The following is a 19734-nucleotide window of genomic DNA, read 5'->3' as shown; positions in this document are numbered from 1 at the left end:
TGGTATTTTATGAAAATTTAATTTTTTTTATTTAAAAATAATTTTGATATATTAATATTAAAAATATATATCATTTTAATATATTTTCAAATAAAATATATTTTAGAAAATAACTACTCTACAACCATAAACAATTAAAACAACAATCACAGATAAAAATCAAATTCACATCGAAATTGGTAATCACCGACACTAAATCATGACTATTTTAAGTGTTTCACATATGTGATTGTTTGGGATTACAGTGGTGGTAATTTAAAAATAAATCAAAATAAAAATATTTATTTTTAAAAATTAATTTTAATATCAACACATTACCACTAAAAAAAATTAATCACGTAATCAGATGTTTCGTTCCTCTGCTCTCCCTCTCCGATGGCTGTGGGCCTGTGGCAGATAATTAGAAAGAAAGGAGACGAAAGGTTGCTGACTTGAAGCCCAGGATTAAGAAAAACCCAACTCTCACTAGCTCTCCCTCATCCCAATCAGCACCACCACTTACCTTTTGATCGAACAACACTTCAAAGCACTATTTTATACAGAGACATGGATCTTAATGACCTCAACAAAGTATGGGAAATCAAACCATTGAAAAAGATTGGAGAAGAAGATGCAAGGAAAGTCCTTGAAAGGGTAGCAAAACAAGTACAACCCATCATGAAAAAACGCAAATGGAAAGTCAAAATCTTGTCTGAATTCTGGTAACTGAGTAAAAATCCAATCTTTCTGTGTTTCTGGGCTTGAAAGTTGATGCTTTTATCTGGGCTTTGATATTTTTTGTTGTTTATTATGCAGTCCTGCAAATCCAGCTCTTTTGGGGCTGAATATAGGAGGAGGTGCAGAGGTTAAATTGAGATTGAGGAGACCAAATAATGAGTGGGATTTCTTTCCTTATGAGCAAGTTCTTGATACTATGTTGCATGAGCTTTGCCACAATGAGTATGGACCTCATAATTCTGGTTTTTACAACCTTCTTGATGAAATTAGAAAGGTAAATTTCTTGTCTTGGTATGGAATCCATGCTCAACATGACATTTACATGTTTGGCTAATAGTTGATTGTTATTTAGTAGTGCAATGATTGCAAAGTCTGTAGTAATTCCATGTTTTGTTCCGTATCAAAATGCAGTTTCAATTGCATAAATGGCTATTGAAGGTTATGCAATTTTGAGTTAGAGGCTTAGAGCATGACCATGACTATAAACTCGTGCATGATTAAATTACACCAATTCAGCCCTAGTGATTCTACTTATTGGTAATGAGATAGTTATCTAGATTGAAGCATTTGTGGGGTGCCCTTATGCAAAAAAATTGTGATGGGAAGTATCTAAAACATGAAGATAAACACTCGGTTGAAGTTGGATATCCAATCGATTAATACGGTTATGTAAATAGAACAATGAGCATATCAGTATTAGTAATCAGTCTACCAAGACTGTTTAACTTGTTTCTTCCTTCCAGGAAGGAAGCTTAAATGTGCAAAAATGTTTAATTCTTGTTTTTTCCTTTTCCTCTTCCTCTTCCTCTTCCTTTTCTTTTCAAAATAGCTGGAATCTTTATCTAAGACCTGGTTTTCTTATGGGTGAAGAACTTCCAGAAATAAAATTGTAACAAAAGCAGTGCATAATCCATACTGTCCTGTCAAGTTTTAGAGATAATTTTAAGAAAACAAAGGTGATTTTGTGAGTGATGCCATGTGACAATCTATGATAATGATGATTCACAGCATGCACGCTTTTCTTCTCGTAATTTTTTTTTTTGTTATATTAACACATCAAAACAATTTAAAAACATAAAAAAATATATATTTGTTAACAGTATATTTGTGTAGACATTTTTATCATCACGTAATACAATCTGTGTGTTTTTCTGTAGGAAAGCGAGGAACTGATGGCTAAAGGAATTACTGGAACTGGGGAAGGATTTGATCTTCCTGGGAGACGGTTGGGTGGGTTCTCCCGTCAACCACCTCTGTCATTATTGCGCCAGTCTGTTTTGGCTGCCACAGAGAACAGAGCACGTCGCGATGCTCTCTTGCCATCAGGTCCTAAACGTGTAGGTGGTGACAGCAATATTAAGGCTGCGCTCAGCCCAATACAAGCTGCTGCCATGGCTGCAGAAAAGAGATTACAAGATGACTTGTGGTGTGGTTCCAAATCTTCAGACAGTGTCGTTGCTGTCAATGGAAATATTGAACGTCCTGAAGGGTCAAGCACTTCCATAAGTTCCAAGGGCATAGCCACCCAAATTTCGCCTGGGACATCCATGAGTGCTCGGGAACCAATACATGATCATCCAACATGGCAGTGTAATACCTGTACTCTATTGAATCAGGTACAACTATTCAATAAATTTTCAGGCTTTTCTTTTCGATTGAAGGTCGGACTTCTGTGTTTTTTTAACTGCCTTTCATCATGAACCTACCCTTTAATAGTCAATATCTATATTGCATTATGTCAAGCAGTGTTCTAAGAAACTAAACTTCTCCAAACATAACCACTGTGAATGCGTGTGGTCAGCGTTTCTGCATGTTTGTCCATTTGAATTGCTATCTGAACTCTGAAGGGTTGATGTTATCGCAGCCAATGGCGCTGGTATGTGAAGCCTGTGGGACCCAAAGACTTAAAGATGTTGCCAAGTTCAAGTCATGGTCTTGTAAGTTCTGTACCTTAGAGAACAGTGTGGAATTGGACAGGTGCATGGCTTGTAGAGAATGGAGATATTCATATGGCCCGCCAGCGACCTTATATAGGCACTTGAGAAGATAGATAATAGGGCTAAGACATGCATCAGGATCTGTGCCAGGCTGTGTATAGTCCATTTTCTACTGTGATATGTTTAACCTAATGCACATAATTCTATGCATGTAGACGTAAAAGAGAACAGGATTATATGGGATGATCATATGTGAGCTGAATAAATGAAAATGATGATTTTGCTATAATGGTGGCCTTGTTAAGGCGCACGAAGTTTTACATGAAACTTGGATTTCATTGTTGTTGAGAACTTGCAGGTTTCACTGATTGGTTGAGGCTGCAAATGATTTTCAACTGTTTTGAGTCCCTAAGCTATCCTTCTCTGCACGAGTCATTTCTGACCTAACTGTGTCGCTCAATACTGCCACTTGCACCCTTCAAAGTCAGAGCATTGCCTGGCAATCAATTTGGGGCAGGTTTGGGTGTTGTGCTCCTGCTTTGTCAACGAGCTAATGTCCACTTTTGAGGTAAACGTTGTGCAATTGGGATTCAAAATATAAAGAAATTTTTAAATTGTAAAATATATCTTTTTTTTTATGTCACCGTTTTAAAATGTAATATTTAATTAAATATTATGGTTTTAAATTGTGATATTTAATTAAATATTATATTTCTAAATCATAATATTAATTAAATTAAGAAAGAATGGATGGATTAGTTTATATAAATCAATCAGCTAGTCAATCAGTTAAATTAAAGAATTGATAGTAAAGCTACATGTTAAGTATTTTATTACGTTTATAAATAATAATATTTATTAAGTATTAAGTTTTTGGAATATAACAAGATAAAAATATATTATTTTATCAAAAAAAAATTAATAGATATCATTTTAACAAAACTTTAAATTGACTGTAATAATTTTTAAAAAATCATTTTTGGCACGGCTTGTGTGGGTGCGTGTTCAGCACAGTCAATCATGAACATTCAACCATCCATGTTAATTCTTAGACCACGTTTCTGTTGTAAGCTGATATGATTGTCGCTTGATGACGTATTAATTTGTTGATAGTTGTTTCTGGGCACAATCAATGCAGAGAAGTTCATGTGTTTAAAGGAGTCCGCATTTGATGATGTAACCGGCTGTGTTGGAAAGGTTTCTTAAAGTGGATTTAAACTAAAAAACAACATCCAAATTTCAAAGTAAAAAGGTCCAAGTGTGTAATCAAGCAGGGAGGAGGAATCAAAGCTGCGATGGTCAAATATAGCTTAGGGTAGATCTTGAAAAAGCAAGGACAAGCTTCCCTGCTCTAATGGATTTTTGTATTGGCAACAAGAACGGCTTTCAATTAATTCTAGTATTTTGCTGCGATTACAGCACCTGATATGCGTAGCTGGTGCGATAAGGTGGGCTGCTACACAATGTGATTCAGAGAGGAAGAAAAGTAGGATCTTCTGCGAGTATTCACAGCCTGCGAGCAATCACTTCCTATGATTTTTCCTTGTAATTCTATCATTTCCTTGTAATGCTAATCCTAGGAAGTCATAGGTAAAAGAGGGGATTGAAACCATGCATTTTGACGAGAATCAGAGAATGTGTAGTCGTCATGAGTAGTAATCTCGATTTTCAACCCATTTTTTAGCTGAATTTTCTGGTAGGCTTGTGCTGCGTGGAGATGAGAGTCAATGTCCATGTCAATCTCTTCAAAAAAAAACAAAAATGTCAATTCAATTTCCTTTTCCAAGTTGAGAATTTCTATGAAATTTCCCCAGGGAAAACCATCTTTGCCATGTTTTGACCTCGGGGAGGATGTTTACTCGTTCAACACTTGTAACTTGGAGCATTCAAGAGTCTTGGAGATGAACTTTCAGCCATGAAGGACGAAATTGATGCTTCTTTTGTTATTTTATTGGGGGGAATAAAGGGTTCCAACCAACTATTTTATTTTATTTCACACTCTTTTCAATCAATAATTCATGTACGAACGTCTTCATCGCCGTCCCAATCCATTCTTCAATAATATAACATAAATCCATGTCTCATGATCTTAGCATTTAATATCTCTAGAGAAGTTAATATTGAGCTAAATAGTTAATTAAGCCCCTCTCGTCTTGCTGTTTACTGCAGTCATTTGCAGTTGTGCTCTTGAAGGGGATCTAATTCTCATGTAATCCTTCGACATTGAAATCCAAATCATTCTTTTCCACGTGCTAAATCCACAACTACTAAAATTGGATCTCTCAGTTCCATAGTAAATCCACATGCTAAACCTCCTTCTCCATGGTCTGGAAAGGAAATTCATGCATCCCATCTCGCAAATCAATAGTAGAAGCAAATTATGAATTGTATCTCAAGAACTATCACGAAGGGGTTCGAATGGTCTTTTTTGCTATTTTGTATTTGTGATTTGATTATTCTTTTTTTGATTTCTTATTATTGTCATTAACTTTTTAATAAGAGTTTTTTTTTCTTTTAATTTAGCCTTTAAATTCTAATTTGTAATATATTATGTTTTTCAATCTAATCCTTATTCTCTTGATTTTTTATTTTTTTGATTGATCATTTTATATATATTTTTTAAGATTTTACCATTCAATTCAAGTTTATTTTATGTTATTAATTTTTAATTTGGTCATCAATTTTTATTGTTGGAGTTATTTTTCTCTTTAATTTAACTCTCAAGACAAAAAAAATTATGCCCCTTTTTCTCTCAGTCTATTTTTCCATCATTCACCCATCATATAGGTGTTATTTCTTTTTTATTTAGTCTTTCAATTTTAATTTTTATATGTTTTTTTATATGGTCCATATTCTATGGGTTTTTTTTTTGCTCTTTTATAAAAGTTTTATTAATTTTTTATTTTACCTTTCAATCCAAGTTTATGTTGTGTTATTTTTTTTCAAAATTTTCCTTTATTTTTTCTTTTTTTTCCTTTTTTCTATATATATATATTTTTCAATTTAACCATCTAATAAAAAAAATCTAGTTGCCCTCTAGTTTATTTTTTATTTCATTTTTCTTTCTTATTATTTTAATTACTATTTTTTTATTATTTTAGATCCTTTTATGTAGTTAATTGTTTTGTTTCTCAAGGTGTTGTGATCTTTTCTAAAAAAAATATCTATATAATATCATTGTCTTTTATTTTATTATCTAATTAAAATAAAACTAACTTATTCATTTTAGTTAGTGTGGAGACTTTGATTATTAATTGCTCTTATTTCTTTAAAATGTGTTTATATCACCTGAACATTATTTATTGTAATAAAAAAATACCGGTAGTGTAGCGCAACCTTATACATAGCCTTTTCTATTATTTGATTAATAACTTCTATATTATAAGATAAAAAAGAGTTTTGGACTTGAATTTATTTAATCGTGCTGTCATGATAACCCATAAGTTAATATGAGCCTGTTTTTTATATTCAAACGATATTATTTTATTTTTTAATTTTAATAAAATGTATTAGAATTGTCTTAATCAATTTGATCACAAACAAACCCGAATAAAACAAATCAAGTTGGGCTAAAATCAATATCAAAATTTATGGTGAGCCTTTCAAATCAATCCACCAAACCAGTGAAATTTAACAACTAAACTCCCACCTATCAGTATAGTGTGGCAATACTCTTGGAATGATACAATTTCCTTTGTAACAAGAGAAAATGTATCTTGGAATGTCATAATAAATCACAGTATGACAAGCATGAAAGTAGATTTTTTTTGTTCTTTTTCATTAAAAAATATTTTAATAATGGGTACAAAACCCACAAACAAGTCTTAAAATTTCCACGAGATACCCAATGTCTTCACCCGCAGACAATTAAAACCCTACCCCTCACGCGCATTTACCGTACTCACGCCCTTACTCTGACCTTTCCTCGCTGGACCCCACTTATCCCTCACTGGCCCTAGTCCCCCACTCTCCTCAAAAGCGCGTGACATATTCCTCCCTTTAAAGTACCGCTTCCTTCCCCTCCCGGACATAGCCCACATAGCCCCCCACCCTCTCTCAGACCAAAGGATCCCCCCTCTCCCTCTCAAAATTCCCCAGCTCATCCGAGTCGACTCAACTCACCGAGTCATGAAACCGATTCAACCACCACCACCACAATCCCCCTCCTCCACTAATCGTCACACCAACAACAGCAGACCGCGTCGCCGCCCTGACTTAACCCTCCCTCTCCCACAACGCGACCCTGCCCTCGCGGTCCCCCTCCCTCTCCCGCCCAACTCCGTCGGCTCAAACCCCTCTTCATCCTCCGTCTCCTCAGCTCGAGCTCAACTCAGCTTCTCCGAGCTCGACCGAATCAACCGAATCGGAAGCGGCAGCGGCGGAACCGTCTACAAAGTCGTCCACCGTCCAACCGGCCGCTTCTACGCTCTCAAAGTCATCTACGGCAACCACGAAGACTCCGTTCGCAACCAGATCTGCCGCGAGATCGAGATCCTCCGCGACGTCAACCACCCTAACGTCGTTAAATGCCACGACATGTTCGATCACAACGGTGAGATCCAGGTCCTTCTAGAATTCATGGACAACGGTTCCTTAGAAGGGACCCACATAAACCACGAGGCATATCTATCTGACGTGGCTCGGCAGATATTAAACGGCATCGCCTACTTGCATAAAAGGAAAATTGTGCACAGAGATATTAAGCCCAGTAATCTGTTAATTAACTCTAAAAAAAATGTTAAGATAGCTGATTTTGGGGTTAGCAGAATATTAGCACAGACGATGGATCCTTGCAATAGCTCAGTAGGAACAATTGCTTACATGAGTCCAGAAAGGATAAACACTGATCTGAATCAAGGATTGTATGATGGGTATGCAGGGGATATATGGAGTTTAGGGGTTAGCATTTTGGAGTTCTATTTAGGGAGGTTTCCATTTGGTGTAGGAAGACAAGGGGATTGGGCAAGTTTAATGTGTGCAATTTGTATGTCACAACCACCGGAGGCGCCGGCGAGTGCATCAAGGGAGTTTAGGAATTTTATTGCTTGTTGCCTGCAGAGGGAGCCGTCGAGGAGGTGGACTGCCAATCAGTTGTTGCAGCATCCGTTTATTGTGAGAAGAGGTGGAGGTGGAGAGGGGGGTGGTGGGAATGGTACTCATAGCTTGATGTTGCCGCCGCCTCCTAGGCCAATTGCTTAGTAGGTAGTTGTTGTAGTTTTTTTATTGATTTTTTCATGTTACTATTGTGGGTTATTTTTGTTGTTGTTGTTGCTGTTTATGATATTAATGTGAAAATTTTCCCCTTTTTATCTCTTAATGGGTTTTTTGTGAGTTTTGATATGATGGGGCTTGGATTTTTTATTTTAGGTGGAAATGAGAAAATGTCACAGAACCTTTTAGTTTTGATTGAATTAGATTAAGATGCCTATGATTATGATAAAGATAAATTTACCCTATTTTTGGTTTCTTTTGTTATTGCTTTTACTTTGTTTTTGTTTTTGGCAAGTTTTGATATGATCATTTGGATTTTAATGTTTAGGAGGGGAACGAGAACATGTGGGTTTGTGTTTTTGAGTTTTAATCAAATCAGATTAGTAATTCAATGTTTTTTTGAGTGAGTGATTGCTTGTTCCTGTTGTTTTTCAGGGTTTTGAAGATGTAGTTAAGAAATAAGGTTTGATTTTTGTTAGTGACGAGTGTTTTTATTTTTTATTTTTTGCCATTTCTGTTTTACAGTTCCAGGTGGGTGTAAAGATTCAGAAGGTATCGTGCAAACTTGTATGGATACATGACATTAGGTTTTGTTTCTGCTTTGTAGTATTAATGCATTAGTCTCTCTCTATTTATCCAATACTATCTTCTTTATAGATATCACTGTTCAATGCAAATATCATTTTCCCTTTGTATCTGAATGTTAGTGTTTGTGCTGCTGGTATGGTTGGTTAAGAACCACAGGTCCACAAGCTGGAAAGCCAGAATACGATGTGTATTGTTCTTGACAGCAATGTGTCTCTTAGTGAACTGTAATATAATGAAAAAGCAAAGCATAACATGTTTGGTATGGCCATGCTTGGGTACCATGCGTTTCGTCCTTTTCAATTTCCCTTGTCAGTATCTATCATGTGATTTTACCCGTTTCCCTTTCTGCTAACATAACTGTTGAAAATATTGTTAAAGTATCAAAATTTATATAATCAGCCATTTTATGATGCATTTTATTTTTGGTTATCTTGTTAGATTAGGGATGTTTGGAAACCCACGTTCAACTCTCATCATTTCCATGATTTTGCAAAAAGTTGGGAGGGGATGTTTTATAATTATTGGACTGTGTTTAATTAGTAACTAATCTAATTGATTCATGATAGAGCTTTCTCTAAATGCTCTAAAAGACGCCTTTTGCTCCCCCCCTTACCCAAATTGTCCAGTCCAGTCCTTCATATTTGCTGTGTTTGAAAGTTTTGCTTTCTTTGGAGATGACAGGACAGCTTTGCCGTGTTAGCTAAATCTATACTACTAAATATGCTTAAAATAGTTGTCTGTGTTTCTTTTTGGATGTGGGGCTAGTTGTTTGCAAATGCTATGATGAGTTGTTATTGGCCTTGGAGGGGGGGCGCATTGATTGGATATGTAATATGTACACAAACACACACACCTGTTCTGCTTGGTAGTTAATGTTGCTACATGTCATAACTCGTTAAATTCACTTAGCAAGATTTTACTCATGACTCTCATGGCAGGCAGCTGCCGAAACAGAACTAAAAAATGAATGCTAAAGTTTGCATTACATGGGATGGTTATTATTGTTACCTTTTTCAGCATCATCCTTGAGGACCACCTCCTAGTTTTTATCTTTCCTGCCGAACTTGGTCCTGTAGCCAGAAAGGGTGCAGGTTCCAGTCACGTAGAGAGAGAGGGAGAGGGTTAACTGTTAACCATATAATCTGACTGATAGTTTCCTTTGCTGTCTTTTCCAGCTTTTACAGACCAGCACACATGGGCTAGGCTTGGCGATGCTAGTTTCCATGCAAGACGTTATTTACCTTAAGAATATAATGAGCTGAGCACCGTTCTTTTTGTATGCCACTGGACTTGAGTGAACTTGCCCATAGCAAGAGCATAAAAAAAATTCTCACAACTTTGGGGTCACTTGTGTTAATATCCACCCACCCAACATGGTCTACACTGTTCGTAGTTTTTGGGGTATGAATCTGTCGATCAATCTGGTGGGTACTTTTCAATGAAAAGGGCATATTGCATATATTCTCTTCGCTTTTCGGATCCTTGTTCTTGTAAGGTGTAGCTGGTTCCTGGTGCATGAATGGTCTCTGTTGCTTTCTTGAGATTTCTTCTTTATCTTACAAGTGCTCAAAGCATTTAGACGACCACTAGTAGGGGCCAGCCAACGTGTTGAATTGGCAAAAGATTTGGTATGATTTGTATTCAAAGTGGAAATGCTTTTAGCTCTTAATTCTCTTTCTATATATCCAAAAACATAATAATCACATAAAAGCAAATCCTACAGAGCTATATTCTCTGTCAGGCTAAATCTTCCCTTCGCTATTTCACATCATTCTATGTATAGTGTATGGGCACTTTTTAGATCATGTCATTTGGCGAGAAATATCAATCCTTTTGCCTGAAAACTACGTTCGCGTGTAGAGAACACCATATCTAATCTACTGAAAAAACCACTAAGGCCATAAAAAGCTCATGGGCGGAAGTCATGCCACAACATTTGAGAAGCCATGGAGTTTATGGACTCAATCGAAGGGCCAAGTGAAGTCGTAGCCATGCTCATGGTCCTTTATTCTTGAACACAAGGGAGCATACCTGCACATTACAGTGAAAGTTGGGCAGCGCTATTTTTGTAGATTGTTTTTCCGTTCTCCCTTATTGTATGGATTGAGTTGGTGAAAAATGGACCCTGATTATAGTGAGTTAATGACCTTACTTAGGAAGCACTGTCATGATCACCTCATCAAATCTCCTACTAATCATTTCCTTCAGCAAACTAACATCTTCTTAATTGATAGCTCTTTAACGTCCAACAATAGTTAGCGGGCTTGGAATTGCTGCTGATGGCTCGTCTCATCTGCAGTTTAAGAACCTTCATGTCTCTGCATTGACCCCAACAAAGTGATATTTGGACATACCTTGAGAGAATCCCTACCTTCCCTCTTATTTCGTTTAAACACTCAATTCTTTGTTCCAATATATCCACAAAACCAAGCTAGCTTGCAGGCTTGCAGTAGCACTTGTTATTTCCCCGGTAACAAGAACCAGAGGCAAATAATTATCCATGAACATTACAGGAGCTAGCAAGTCAATTAGGACTTCGGGAATTGAGAGAGTAACCACGGGTGTTCCTGTAGCATTACTACTATTCTGTGGCTGCATCTATTGCAAACGGAGAATGAACGGAAAAAATAAGGGCAAGATCATCTATCTGGGGCTTGGGAGATTGACATTAGTTAATATTTACAAGGAATTCCTCGGCCATATGGAATGATCGTATGATTTAATCAACATTCTCTTATTAATCAGTCTATAGTTTACTGCTAGCACCAGAAAATAGCAAGGATATATCTTTTTCACAAGGTGGTGACATTTGGTCGCTTAATTTCATTTTTCTAAACTTTCACCTCTTTGTTTCCTTCTAGAGTCGATTATTCCCTCTCTTTTTATGGGTACTATTCTAATTCATACAAGATTACGGATCATAAGTTGACGATTCAATTGATTTTTAAAAAAAAATACTATTTTGATAAAAAAGTAATACAATCCAAATAAAACTCAACCCCATCCAATAGAGTTTTAGATTGGTGAATCACGGGGTTGATTTGTTTAAGCTATCTAAATCACCAGCTGGTTGAGAGTTGTTAAGTCCTACTGGTTTTCTGTCTAGATATACAAAAAAATCCATGCCTTGAAAGAAGGAAATCACGCATCGATGATCAAGATGCCATTCATGGTAGTTTGGGGGGCTGTTTTTAGTTTAATCCTTGTATTTTATTTAATTATAGTTTTGGCCAATAACCAGAGACACCACAATAATATTATGTTGTTATTTATATTCTCAGTCCTTCTTTATAAATTTTACTGACAGACTTATGAATAAAATACCCCATCAAAAAAACTATCATTGGTGATTTATGGTCTGTCAATAATAAATTATTAATGGGTTTATTAACAAAAAAAATAGGCAAATTTTTATTTACCCGCTTCAGTTCGTCAGTATTTTTATTAGTGAACATTGCCAGTATTTTTTTCGGTGAATTTGATATATAACCAACAAAAAGACTGTATGTAATTCCGTCGGTGATTAAACAATAACAGTGATATTTACAGTAATTATTTTTCAACCCTCCAGAATATACTGACTGACTTAGTCCATTAGTAACACCTTCAATAATTATTAAAAAATATGTACTTTTTTAAATCTATTAAACAAAAATAGAAAATAATTAAAATAAATAACAATGTGCTTATTCTAGTCTGTAATCCTCATTTCATTCTAATATTTTAATTAAATGATTAATTGATCATCTTAATTGAATTCTTTATGCTTTAATATTATATATAGATTATAGATAGCTAATGTAAATAATTAACCCCATTTATTCAACTTGGGGAGCGCCTAAATTAAACCCACATGAGCTTTTTTGGATTTCATGCACCGTGGAAGTGACATCAATAGTATTCAGATAGAGAAGCAGCTGATGTGTTTTCATATGGTAAGAAGATGATGGATTGGTGGTTGTATTCAGATAATCCTCTGTACCTTAGCAAATACAGAAGATCATGTCAGGCAGCATCACACCTTTTGACCTTCACTTTCCATCAAAAGGTTGTATTAGATTGTCTTGAAGATAGCTGTTTTATATATAGTAGGCTGTAGCTTCATTTTCATGGATGGCTATAAATTTTCTAGATAGTGTTTTTTGAAAGATAGCTGTAGCTTCTGGTGCAGGTATATATATATATATATAGAAGGAAAGTTCATGCCTTGAAAGAAGGAAATCATGCATAAAAATGCCATCCATGATCGTTTGGGGGGGCTATTTTTAGTTTAATCTTTGTATATTTATTACCAAGCAAAATGTTGTAGCAACAACAGTGGTAGATCCATTTTGTGGATCCAGAAAAACAGCCACTGCTGACACCTTATCTTTCAGTAACCTTCAAGCTCTCCTCCATCTTTAAGATTGAATGCTAGCAATGTTGGATTTTACTATTATAGTCTTGGCCACGAACCAGACACAGTTTATGGTCTTTATGTTTGCCGAGGAGATGTCTCCCTTAGTCTATGTCGCGAGTGCATCGCGAAAGCAAGTTGCGACTTCTTACAGCTGTGTCCTAACAGCTCCGAGGCCTTTGTATGGTACGATTAATGCATGCTACGCATCGCAACTTCCTCGTCTGTTAGAGACTCAACCATACGGTTATGTTTACAACAATTCTAGACTTGAAACGGCCGATGTTTTGGCGAATGGTTTTTAACAGAGATTTATAGAATCCGTCGGACAGTCGAAATCCATGTTTGTCCGAGACTGTTATAACGCGCGGTACTGGGAACGAGATGAGGTATGGTATAGTGCAGTGCAACGGAGATCTCAGCCTCGATAATTGTACTAAGTGTTTGAATGGATTGCTTCATCATTCCAAGTCATGTTGCCAAGAGAAGTATTTAGGATTTCAGATATTGTATCCAAGTTGCTAATTGGATGGATATTGTTCAGAAAATCTTTTAGAATTTGAGCTTAAAATGGTACCTTTTCTTGATATTTTTCGAAGTTCTTTCTTTGTGAAACCGCTTAATTCGTAGTTCATTGGTATGGATCCATTGATCCAGGCGGCGTTGGTTTGGAGCAAATTATTGCTGTTTTGTGCCCAGAACCCTTGCGGCTGCTCAATTCTAATACCTATTGCGCAAAGCTGGAAAGTTCCTGGGCTTTGACTGAACCTCTTAGAAATCATGGGCTAAAGTATTTTTTTCCATTCTTACTCTTTGATGATGACATCCCACGTTTCTGCACAGAATTTGGGAATCCTGTTAGCTGATCTTAAGTTTATTTTATTTGTTTTTTTCAAGTTATTTCTCTTAGTTGGGGCAGAGAGCAATATAGATGATGGAACAGTGTGTAAAACTTTCTGCCTTCTCTCCCATGTGAGAAATTTAGTGGTTTTGATCCTCTGATAGAGTTCCCCCAAGATTCACTTCTGGCTAATCATTAAGCAGTTAACTTCTACAGTTTTTTGGATAAAGGTAACTGGGCTGGTGAAGCTTTGCCAGTTTTAAGAGATAAAATCAGAATTTTGCCTTGCCTTATCAAAACTCTTTTAAGATAACTATCACCTCAACAACCATGCTTGATACCAGTTAATCTTGCTCTCTAACTCCCCTTTATAATAATAAAATAAGATTTCTAATTGGATGTTAACAGATTTACCCATGCTTAAACTCTTACTTAATTGCCTTTATACCATACTGGACAGCCATAGCTTTCTCGTTCTCTGAAATTTTGGTGTGCGAAATGGCTAGGAGCAGAAGAAGAGTGGCATTGAGTTTCCTATTTTCCTTCAAGGGTTTAGCCTCTACCATTGCGGTTATGGGCTGCTTCTTCTTCACTTGCTCCTTCCTCCTCAACGTTCATGTTGGTTCTTCCACTCCCACTGACCATGAAGTAAGTGTTCTTTCTCCCTGTTTGTACATTTGTTAGCTATATCAGAAAAGAAACTACATATGTTTTGCAGAAACAATTTGTCTTGAAAGATGAAGCCATAATTCTATGAGGAAAATGTAGATATGCATGAAATATCTTCCTTTCCTTTTGAAGTAGGACTGTTAATGAGCGATCACTAACATAATTATGTTTTCGTTAGGTTTTAGGTTTGAAACAATATGAACGTAATGACGGGAGACATCCACTTTCTCTCACATCAAACGCTCTCAAGGCCCAGTTGAAGGAAACTGTGCGGTCAGTGGTTGACTACCAAGGCTTGGTGCTTATGCATGGTTCCATAGCTCGGAAACTAAAACTTGAGAACTCTAAGCTTGTTAGGAATTTTGCTGAGATTTCGACTAACTTCACAGATCTCATAAAAAAGGCTTCTCACTGTGATGTTTCAGATTCCAATACAGCATTGGGTCACCGATTTCTAAAGCAGCCGAAAGAGAGTTAAATTTGCTAAGCAATTGATCTCTAAATCAAAAGGGTCTTTTGATAGTCAACTCAAGATTCAAAAACTGAAAGACACGATTTTTGGTTTGGAGGAACAGATGACAAAAATGAAAACTAAAGGTGAGTTCGCGAAATCAATTGCTGCAAAAGCAATCCCAAGAAACTTGCATTGCCTTGCATTGCGGTTAATGCAAGAGAGGATTGAGAATCCTATTCGTTACATCAACAAACAGACGAAGTCACGGCAGCCACGGCAAGAGCTTGAAGATCCGAATCTTTACCATTATGCTATATTTTCAGATAATGTTCTTGCAGCTTCAGTGGTGGTGAATTCAATGGTGCAAAACGCAAAGGAGCCATGGAAACATGTTTTACATATTGTGACAGAGAGGACAACTCTTGCAGCAATGAAAGTGATGTTCAAGTTGACAGACCACAATGGGACGCACATTGAAGTGAAAGCAGTTGAAGATTACAAATTCCTGAACTCATCTTATGTGCCAGTGCTTCGACAACAAGAATCTGCAGAGTTGCTGGGATATTATTATGGGAATGGACTCGAAAACTCGACAACCGACTCTAGCAAATTAAAGTTCAGGAACCCCAAGTATTTATCTATGCTGAACCATTTGAGGTTTTATTTGCCAGAAATGTATCCAAAATTGCACAAGATTTTATTTTTAGATGATGATGTAGTGGTTCAAAAGGACTTGACAGGGTTGTGGGAGATTGACATGGATGGGAAAGTGAATGGAGCGGTCGAGACATGTTTTGGGTCATTCCATCGATATGATAAATACTTGAAGTTTGATCATCCTTTGATTAAGGAGACGTTCGATCCCAAGGCATGTGCATGGGCTTATGGAATGAACATTTTTTATTTAGATTCCTGGAGAAGAGACAACTGTACTGAAAAGTATCGTTATTGGCAAGAGTTGGTAAATACTTATCTTATTCTTTTGAGTTCTGATCTTATTTGTGTGGTTATTGACTATTGATCTTGATATTGTTGCAGAATGGGGATCGAACTTTGTGGAGGTTGGGGACACTGCCACCAGGTTTAATCACATTTTATTCCACAACAAAGCCACTAGACAAGTCATGGCATGTTCTAGGGCTAGGCTATAACCCAGGACTTAGCGAGGAGAAGATTCAAAATGCTGCAGTTATTCACTACAATGGAGATTCAAAACCTTGGCTTGCCACCGCCATTCCTAGGTACCAGCCGCTTTGGACAAAGTATGTCGACTATGATCTGGAGTTTTTCCGAGCCTGCAACTTTGCCCCCTAATCAAATGGCCATATCTTAAGCCTCGATTGGTGTAAACAAGTATTTGTTTGTTATTTCTACTTTATTTTGAAAGTATAAGAATATTAAGCATGTTGGAACTAAATTATTGGTTAGATTGTTGGATCTACCCAAGTTTTCATTCGTCTTGTTTCTCATCCTCTATATTCATAATATATTAGCCTCCTCATTGTTCGTTGACAAGAAAAGAAAAGAAAACTATGCATTCTAAGCATACTAGAGATTCATTTATGCAGGTTTGGAATGATTTGGTTGTGGTGTAGCCCTAGAAACACAAGCAAAAGTTACCGCAGAAGTTACCGGTAGGCGGTAGGGTAGGGAGGGTCTGGCTGGCTTGAGGGAATGGGCAAGCAGAAAGTGAACAGGTGAATCAAGCACCAAGTAAAGAGATATGTCATTTTGATTCCGCCAACTAGGAAAAAATTCACACTTTGGACTGTTACAAATAGAAAGCAATAAAGACTAGGCAAAATTTTATAACTTCACATCAACCTTTGTCGCTTGTAAAGTGGGACTTGAGAGTTTGTTTTGGCTGATGAAGTTATAATCCTTGCATTGCTCCATCCCGAGCATGAAGGAGCTCCATTAGAATTTGACGTGAACTGTAATAAATGATTCATTCTATTTGATGGTGATGAATTCGAAGCCCTCAAAACAGAAGAAATTGGATTTGCATATGGCTTCTGATGAACATACGCAGCTTGGTTAGAATTTGGTAAAATACTAAGAGGTGTTTTAAGGGGAGGAGGATTTCGCCACTGAGGAAGTTGTCCTGTTATGAGAAGTGATTGGAGCAGGGGACCGGCATCCATCACAGCTTGCAAGAGTTTTCCCTTCTGAGGCAGAACCTTTCCCTGAGCAAGATAATCAATCACTGCAATGCCCCTGTCATTCTCAACATTGTTCCCTCCTGAAGAGACTAAACCAGTGAATTTTGTCCAGTTGTGCTGTTCTTGAACAAAAGGCTGATTCAATAACCCCATATTGCTCGATCCTGCCATGTTCTTGTTTGGGAAATCAGGAGACGAACCAGCATCAAAGAATGAATCCACGGAAGATGAACAGTGTGACAGTCGGTTGTATGTTTCAGAATTGGATTCTGATATGCTAAGGTTTGCTTTCGGAGTCGTGTTTAAGACGGGGCTTTCAGGTTGAACTTGAGAAAGAATCTGACCAGGTGATCTAGAATACATTGACTTGTAAATCAATGTCTGTAGCTGATCTCTTGCTCCATCTCTTTCTTTGCAAGCATTTGCTAAGAGATTTAGCAAATGCTGCACAGTATCCTTCCGTTCTCTCAGTGTCACTTTCGCCTTCATTTTCATTTTCTGCAGTTCAAGTGTTGTGTACAAGAGCTTATGTTTTAGGTCATCCATGCTCTGCCAAAAATCATAACAGGCAGTTTAGGAGATGATATCGCTTGGGATTTCCTCAACTAGAGAAGAGCAAAAGCTCCACCATATAAACGAAAAAACAGCCCCATAGTTTCAGGGTGGGCATACCAACGCCTAACCTTCTTTTAGAAAAATCATGGATTCCCATTGGCATAAACAGTAGTCTGTAATGAATCCATGTGATGAGCAACTATTTCTAGGCATCAGGCAAGCAGGAACAGTGCAAGTAGTAGAAAAATCAATATGGTGTGGTCAGTCAGAAATTAGATTATTTTTATTTATTTAATCTCTAAATATATTTCAAACAATGATATCATCAAGAAATTGATACTTAAATACAAGATTAAAAACCAATATATTATGCTATAATTAAATAGCAATGGTAATGTAACTATACAAGACCACTTTAGTGATGGTATATGATATGCACATGAAATCTAGAGGGACAGAACATGAGTTAGAGATAAGTTTAACATAAAGAAACCATTGAAGAGGCTCACCTCATAGCCACAAAGAGCACCCATTTCCTCCATAATTAATGACTCCCTCCTACAATTCTATTTTGAGAGGAACAACAAGGGTGAAGACCAGAATATATTTAGTCTTCTGTAGAGGGGCAAACCCTAATACATTTAGGAAAGATTCTTTCAAGATTTGATGGTTTTGTAGCGAAAGAAACTTGATGGGTGTCAAATCCTTCCCCTTTATGAAGAACCATTCATCTTCTTCCCTCGCTTCCATGAATCTGTTAATATTATTTTGTTACCATAGAAGTGTTTCTGAGAGCTGAGGAACACTCATATGGAATAGAGGTGGGAAATTTATTGCCCCATTAATTTGTTTTCCTTTGTGAAGATAGGTCTTAGCTTCTTACCATTTTTTTTATCATGGAAAGGGGGCAGATCCATGTACACCTTAGAAATTTGTTAATGGTTTAAACTGGTAAAAAATCCTAATGGAAAAAAAAAACGTGATGCTATAAAAATGAAATCTTGCTACAACCCGACTTAGAAAGCAATTAATTTTCTCATCCTTGTATAAACCTATGTTATAAAATCTAACTCGAGGTTAATGTGGGATAAGATTTAGGTTATAATTAGAAAGGATTAATACAAGCCAATCCAAATTTTTTTTCAAAAGATAAAAACAACTTTATTTAGATAAAAATTTTTTAAAAAAATTCACGGGTTGAGAGTCGGGTTTTGTTTGGGTTTTATCTCGGGACAACCAGGTTACGAGTTAGCTCGAGTTTTTTAACCGATTAGACTAAGTCATTTTTTATTATATTTTTTCTTTAACTATAACCAATCCAAGTCCTGGGTTCATCAACCGGCTGAGTTTTATAATAATATATTTACCTAAAATTTACAGTTAATTATAAACTAGTCCTCTATATTTTATGGAAGATAATAAACTAATTAATTAATGACAAATGAGTATAAAAATAATTAAATAGTGATTAAACCAACGTTGACCATACAAGATTTTCTTTCCAAAAAACGCATTCTTTCCTAATAAAATTTATTTATCAATTTATTTTATTTTTTATATTTTTCAGATTATAAATTAAAACAAGGACATGGAATTGTGGAGGAGATAAATTATAAAATAAATTAAAAATAATAGGATTTATCAACAAAAAAAGCTATAGGATTAAACAGTTTTTGTATTTTTTTCATCATATAATAATATGAAAAAATAAATTTGATCTAATGGATTTCATAATCTAAATTATAGGTCTGATGGGGGTATGAAATACTAATAGAAAAGTTGGGGCCAGGATTTTTCAACCAATGTCAAAAAATAATTAACAATCTAGATATTATTTATCTACTATCCAAAAAATCTAAGCTCAACCTGCAGCGAAAACGCAAGCTATAAACTAGTATAAAACTACAAATACTAATTAATCCTTTATGAAAAATAGAGACTAAGCAATAATTAATTTTAAAAAAATATTATTCTAATCCTCATATTACTTATATTAAATAATAAGCTAAAGGATGTGGGGAATTTATTATTTACCCACACTCAATACACCGCACTATGAATTACAACAGTAATCTAAGTGCATTTTTTTTTTGCTTTTTTTTTCTAAAATTATTTTTATCAATTTTACTCTTTTAATATTGAACTGGTTAAAAAGTTTGCTTTGTAATTTTGTTTTTAAATACTATGGATTGCTATGGTGTTTT

The 19734-nt window shown here is 36.0% G+C and overlaps 3 protein-coding genes and 1 pseudogene across 14 annotated transcripts; 3 read left to right on the top strand and 1 right to left on the bottom strand.

Annotated features, from left to right (window-relative positions):
* Window positions 1–341: 341 nt before the first annotated feature.
* LOC133704541 (DNA-dependent metalloprotease WSS1-like) lies at window positions 342–4121 on the top strand. 3 transcript variants are annotated; one of them, XR_009844083.1, is made up of 5 exons: window positions 342–701; window positions 796–991; window positions 1875–2333; window positions 3013–3222; window positions 3793–4121. XR_009844083.1 is itself a non-coding variant. In XM_062129392.1 (4 exons), exons 1-4 carry the CDS (start codon window positions 547–549, stop codon window positions 3028–3030), a joined length of 828 nt encoding a protein of 275 aa, XP_061985376.1. In that variant the 5' UTR covers window positions 342–546; the 3' UTR covers window positions 3031–3292. The 3 variants fall into 3 exon arrangements, 2 of the variants coding, with proteins under 2 accessions (XP_061985376.1, XP_061985375.1); XM_062129392.1 differs by lacking the exon at window positions 3793–4121 and having other exon boundaries at window positions 3013–3292; XM_062129391.1 differs by lacking the exons at window positions 3013–3222; window positions 3793–4121 and adding an exon at window positions 2582–2943 and having other exon boundaries at window positions 343–701.
* A 2455-nt stretch (window positions 4122–6576) lies between these two features.
* Window positions 6577–10122, top strand: LOC133705175 (mitogen-activated protein kinase kinase 5-like). Of its 10 annotated transcripts, none has more exons than XR_009844221.1 (3): window positions 6676–7856; window positions 8391–8452; window positions 9629–10122. XR_009844221.1 is itself a non-coding variant. In XM_062130307.1 (3 exons), the coding sequence occupies exons 1-2, from the start codon at window positions 6783–6785 to the stop codon at window positions 8404–8406; spliced, it is 1086 nt and encodes a 361-aa protein (XP_061986291.1). In that variant the 5' UTR covers window positions 6676–6782; the 3' UTR covers window positions 8407–8432; window positions 9629–10122. The 10 variants fall into 10 exon arrangements, 9 of the variants coding, with proteins under 9 accessions (XP_061986297.1, XP_061986291.1, XP_061986290.1 ...); XM_062130307.1 differs by having other exon boundaries at window positions 6676–7852; window positions 8391–8432; XM_062130306.1 differs by having other exon boundaries at window positions 6676–7852.
* A 2822-nt stretch (window positions 10123–12944) lies between these two features.
* Window positions 12945–16131, top strand: LOC133705805 (galacturonosyltransferase 8-like; annotated as a pseudogene).
* A 393-nt stretch (window positions 16132–16524) lies between these two features.
* On the bottom strand, window positions 16525–18376 carry LOC133704149 (uncharacterized). The gene is made up of 2 exons (XM_062128908.1): window positions 18040–18376; window positions 16525–17524 (listed from the first exon to the last, which is right to left on the bottom strand). The coding sequence occupies exons 1-2, from the start codon at window positions 18070–18072 to the stop codon at window positions 16628–16630; spliced, it is 930 nt and encodes a 309-aa protein (XP_061984892.1). The 5' UTR covers window positions 18073–18376; the 3' UTR covers window positions 16525–16627.
* Between the last annotated feature and the right edge of the window lie 1358 nt (window positions 18377–19734).

Source organism: Populus nigra, chromosome 10 (assembly GCF_951802175.1).
Source record: "Populus nigra chromosome 10, ddPopNigr1.1, whole genome shotgun sequence".
NCBI classification, from domain to species: Eukaryota; Viridiplantae; Streptophyta; class Magnoliopsida; order Malpighiales; family Salicaceae; genus Populus; species Populus nigra.
The sequence above is the reverse complement of the archived record's forward strand: the minus strand, read 5'-3'. Positions and strand labels throughout refer to the sequence as shown.

Coding starts and splice junctions, on each gene's coding strand:
- LOC133705175 (XM_062130313.1), top strand. CDS start 6,783: ATGAAACCGATTCAACCACCACCACCACAATCCCCCTCCTCCACTAAT. Junction 7,853..9,628: donor CCTCCTAGGCCAATTGCTTA/GTAGGTAGTTGT, acceptor TGTCTTTTCCAG/CTTTTACAGACCAGCACACA.
- LOC133704541 (XM_062129391.1), top strand. CDS start 547: ATGGATCTTAATGACCTCAACAAAGTATGGGAAATCAAACCATTGAAA. Junction 702..795: donor AAAATCTTGTCTGAATTCTG/GTAACTGAGTAA, acceptor TTTATTATGCAG/TCCTGCAAATCCAGCTCTTT. Junction 2,334..2,581: donor CCTGTACTCTATTGAATCAG/GTACAACTATTC, acceptor ATGTTATCGCAG/CCAATGGCGCTGGTATGTGA.
- LOC133704149 (XM_062128908.1), bottom strand. CDS start 18,072: ATGGAGGAAATGGGTGCTCTTTGTGGCTATGAG. Junction 17,525..18,039: donor GTGCTCTTTGTGGCTATGAG/GTGAGCCTCTTC, acceptor GATTTTTGGCAG/AGCATGGATGACCTAAAACA.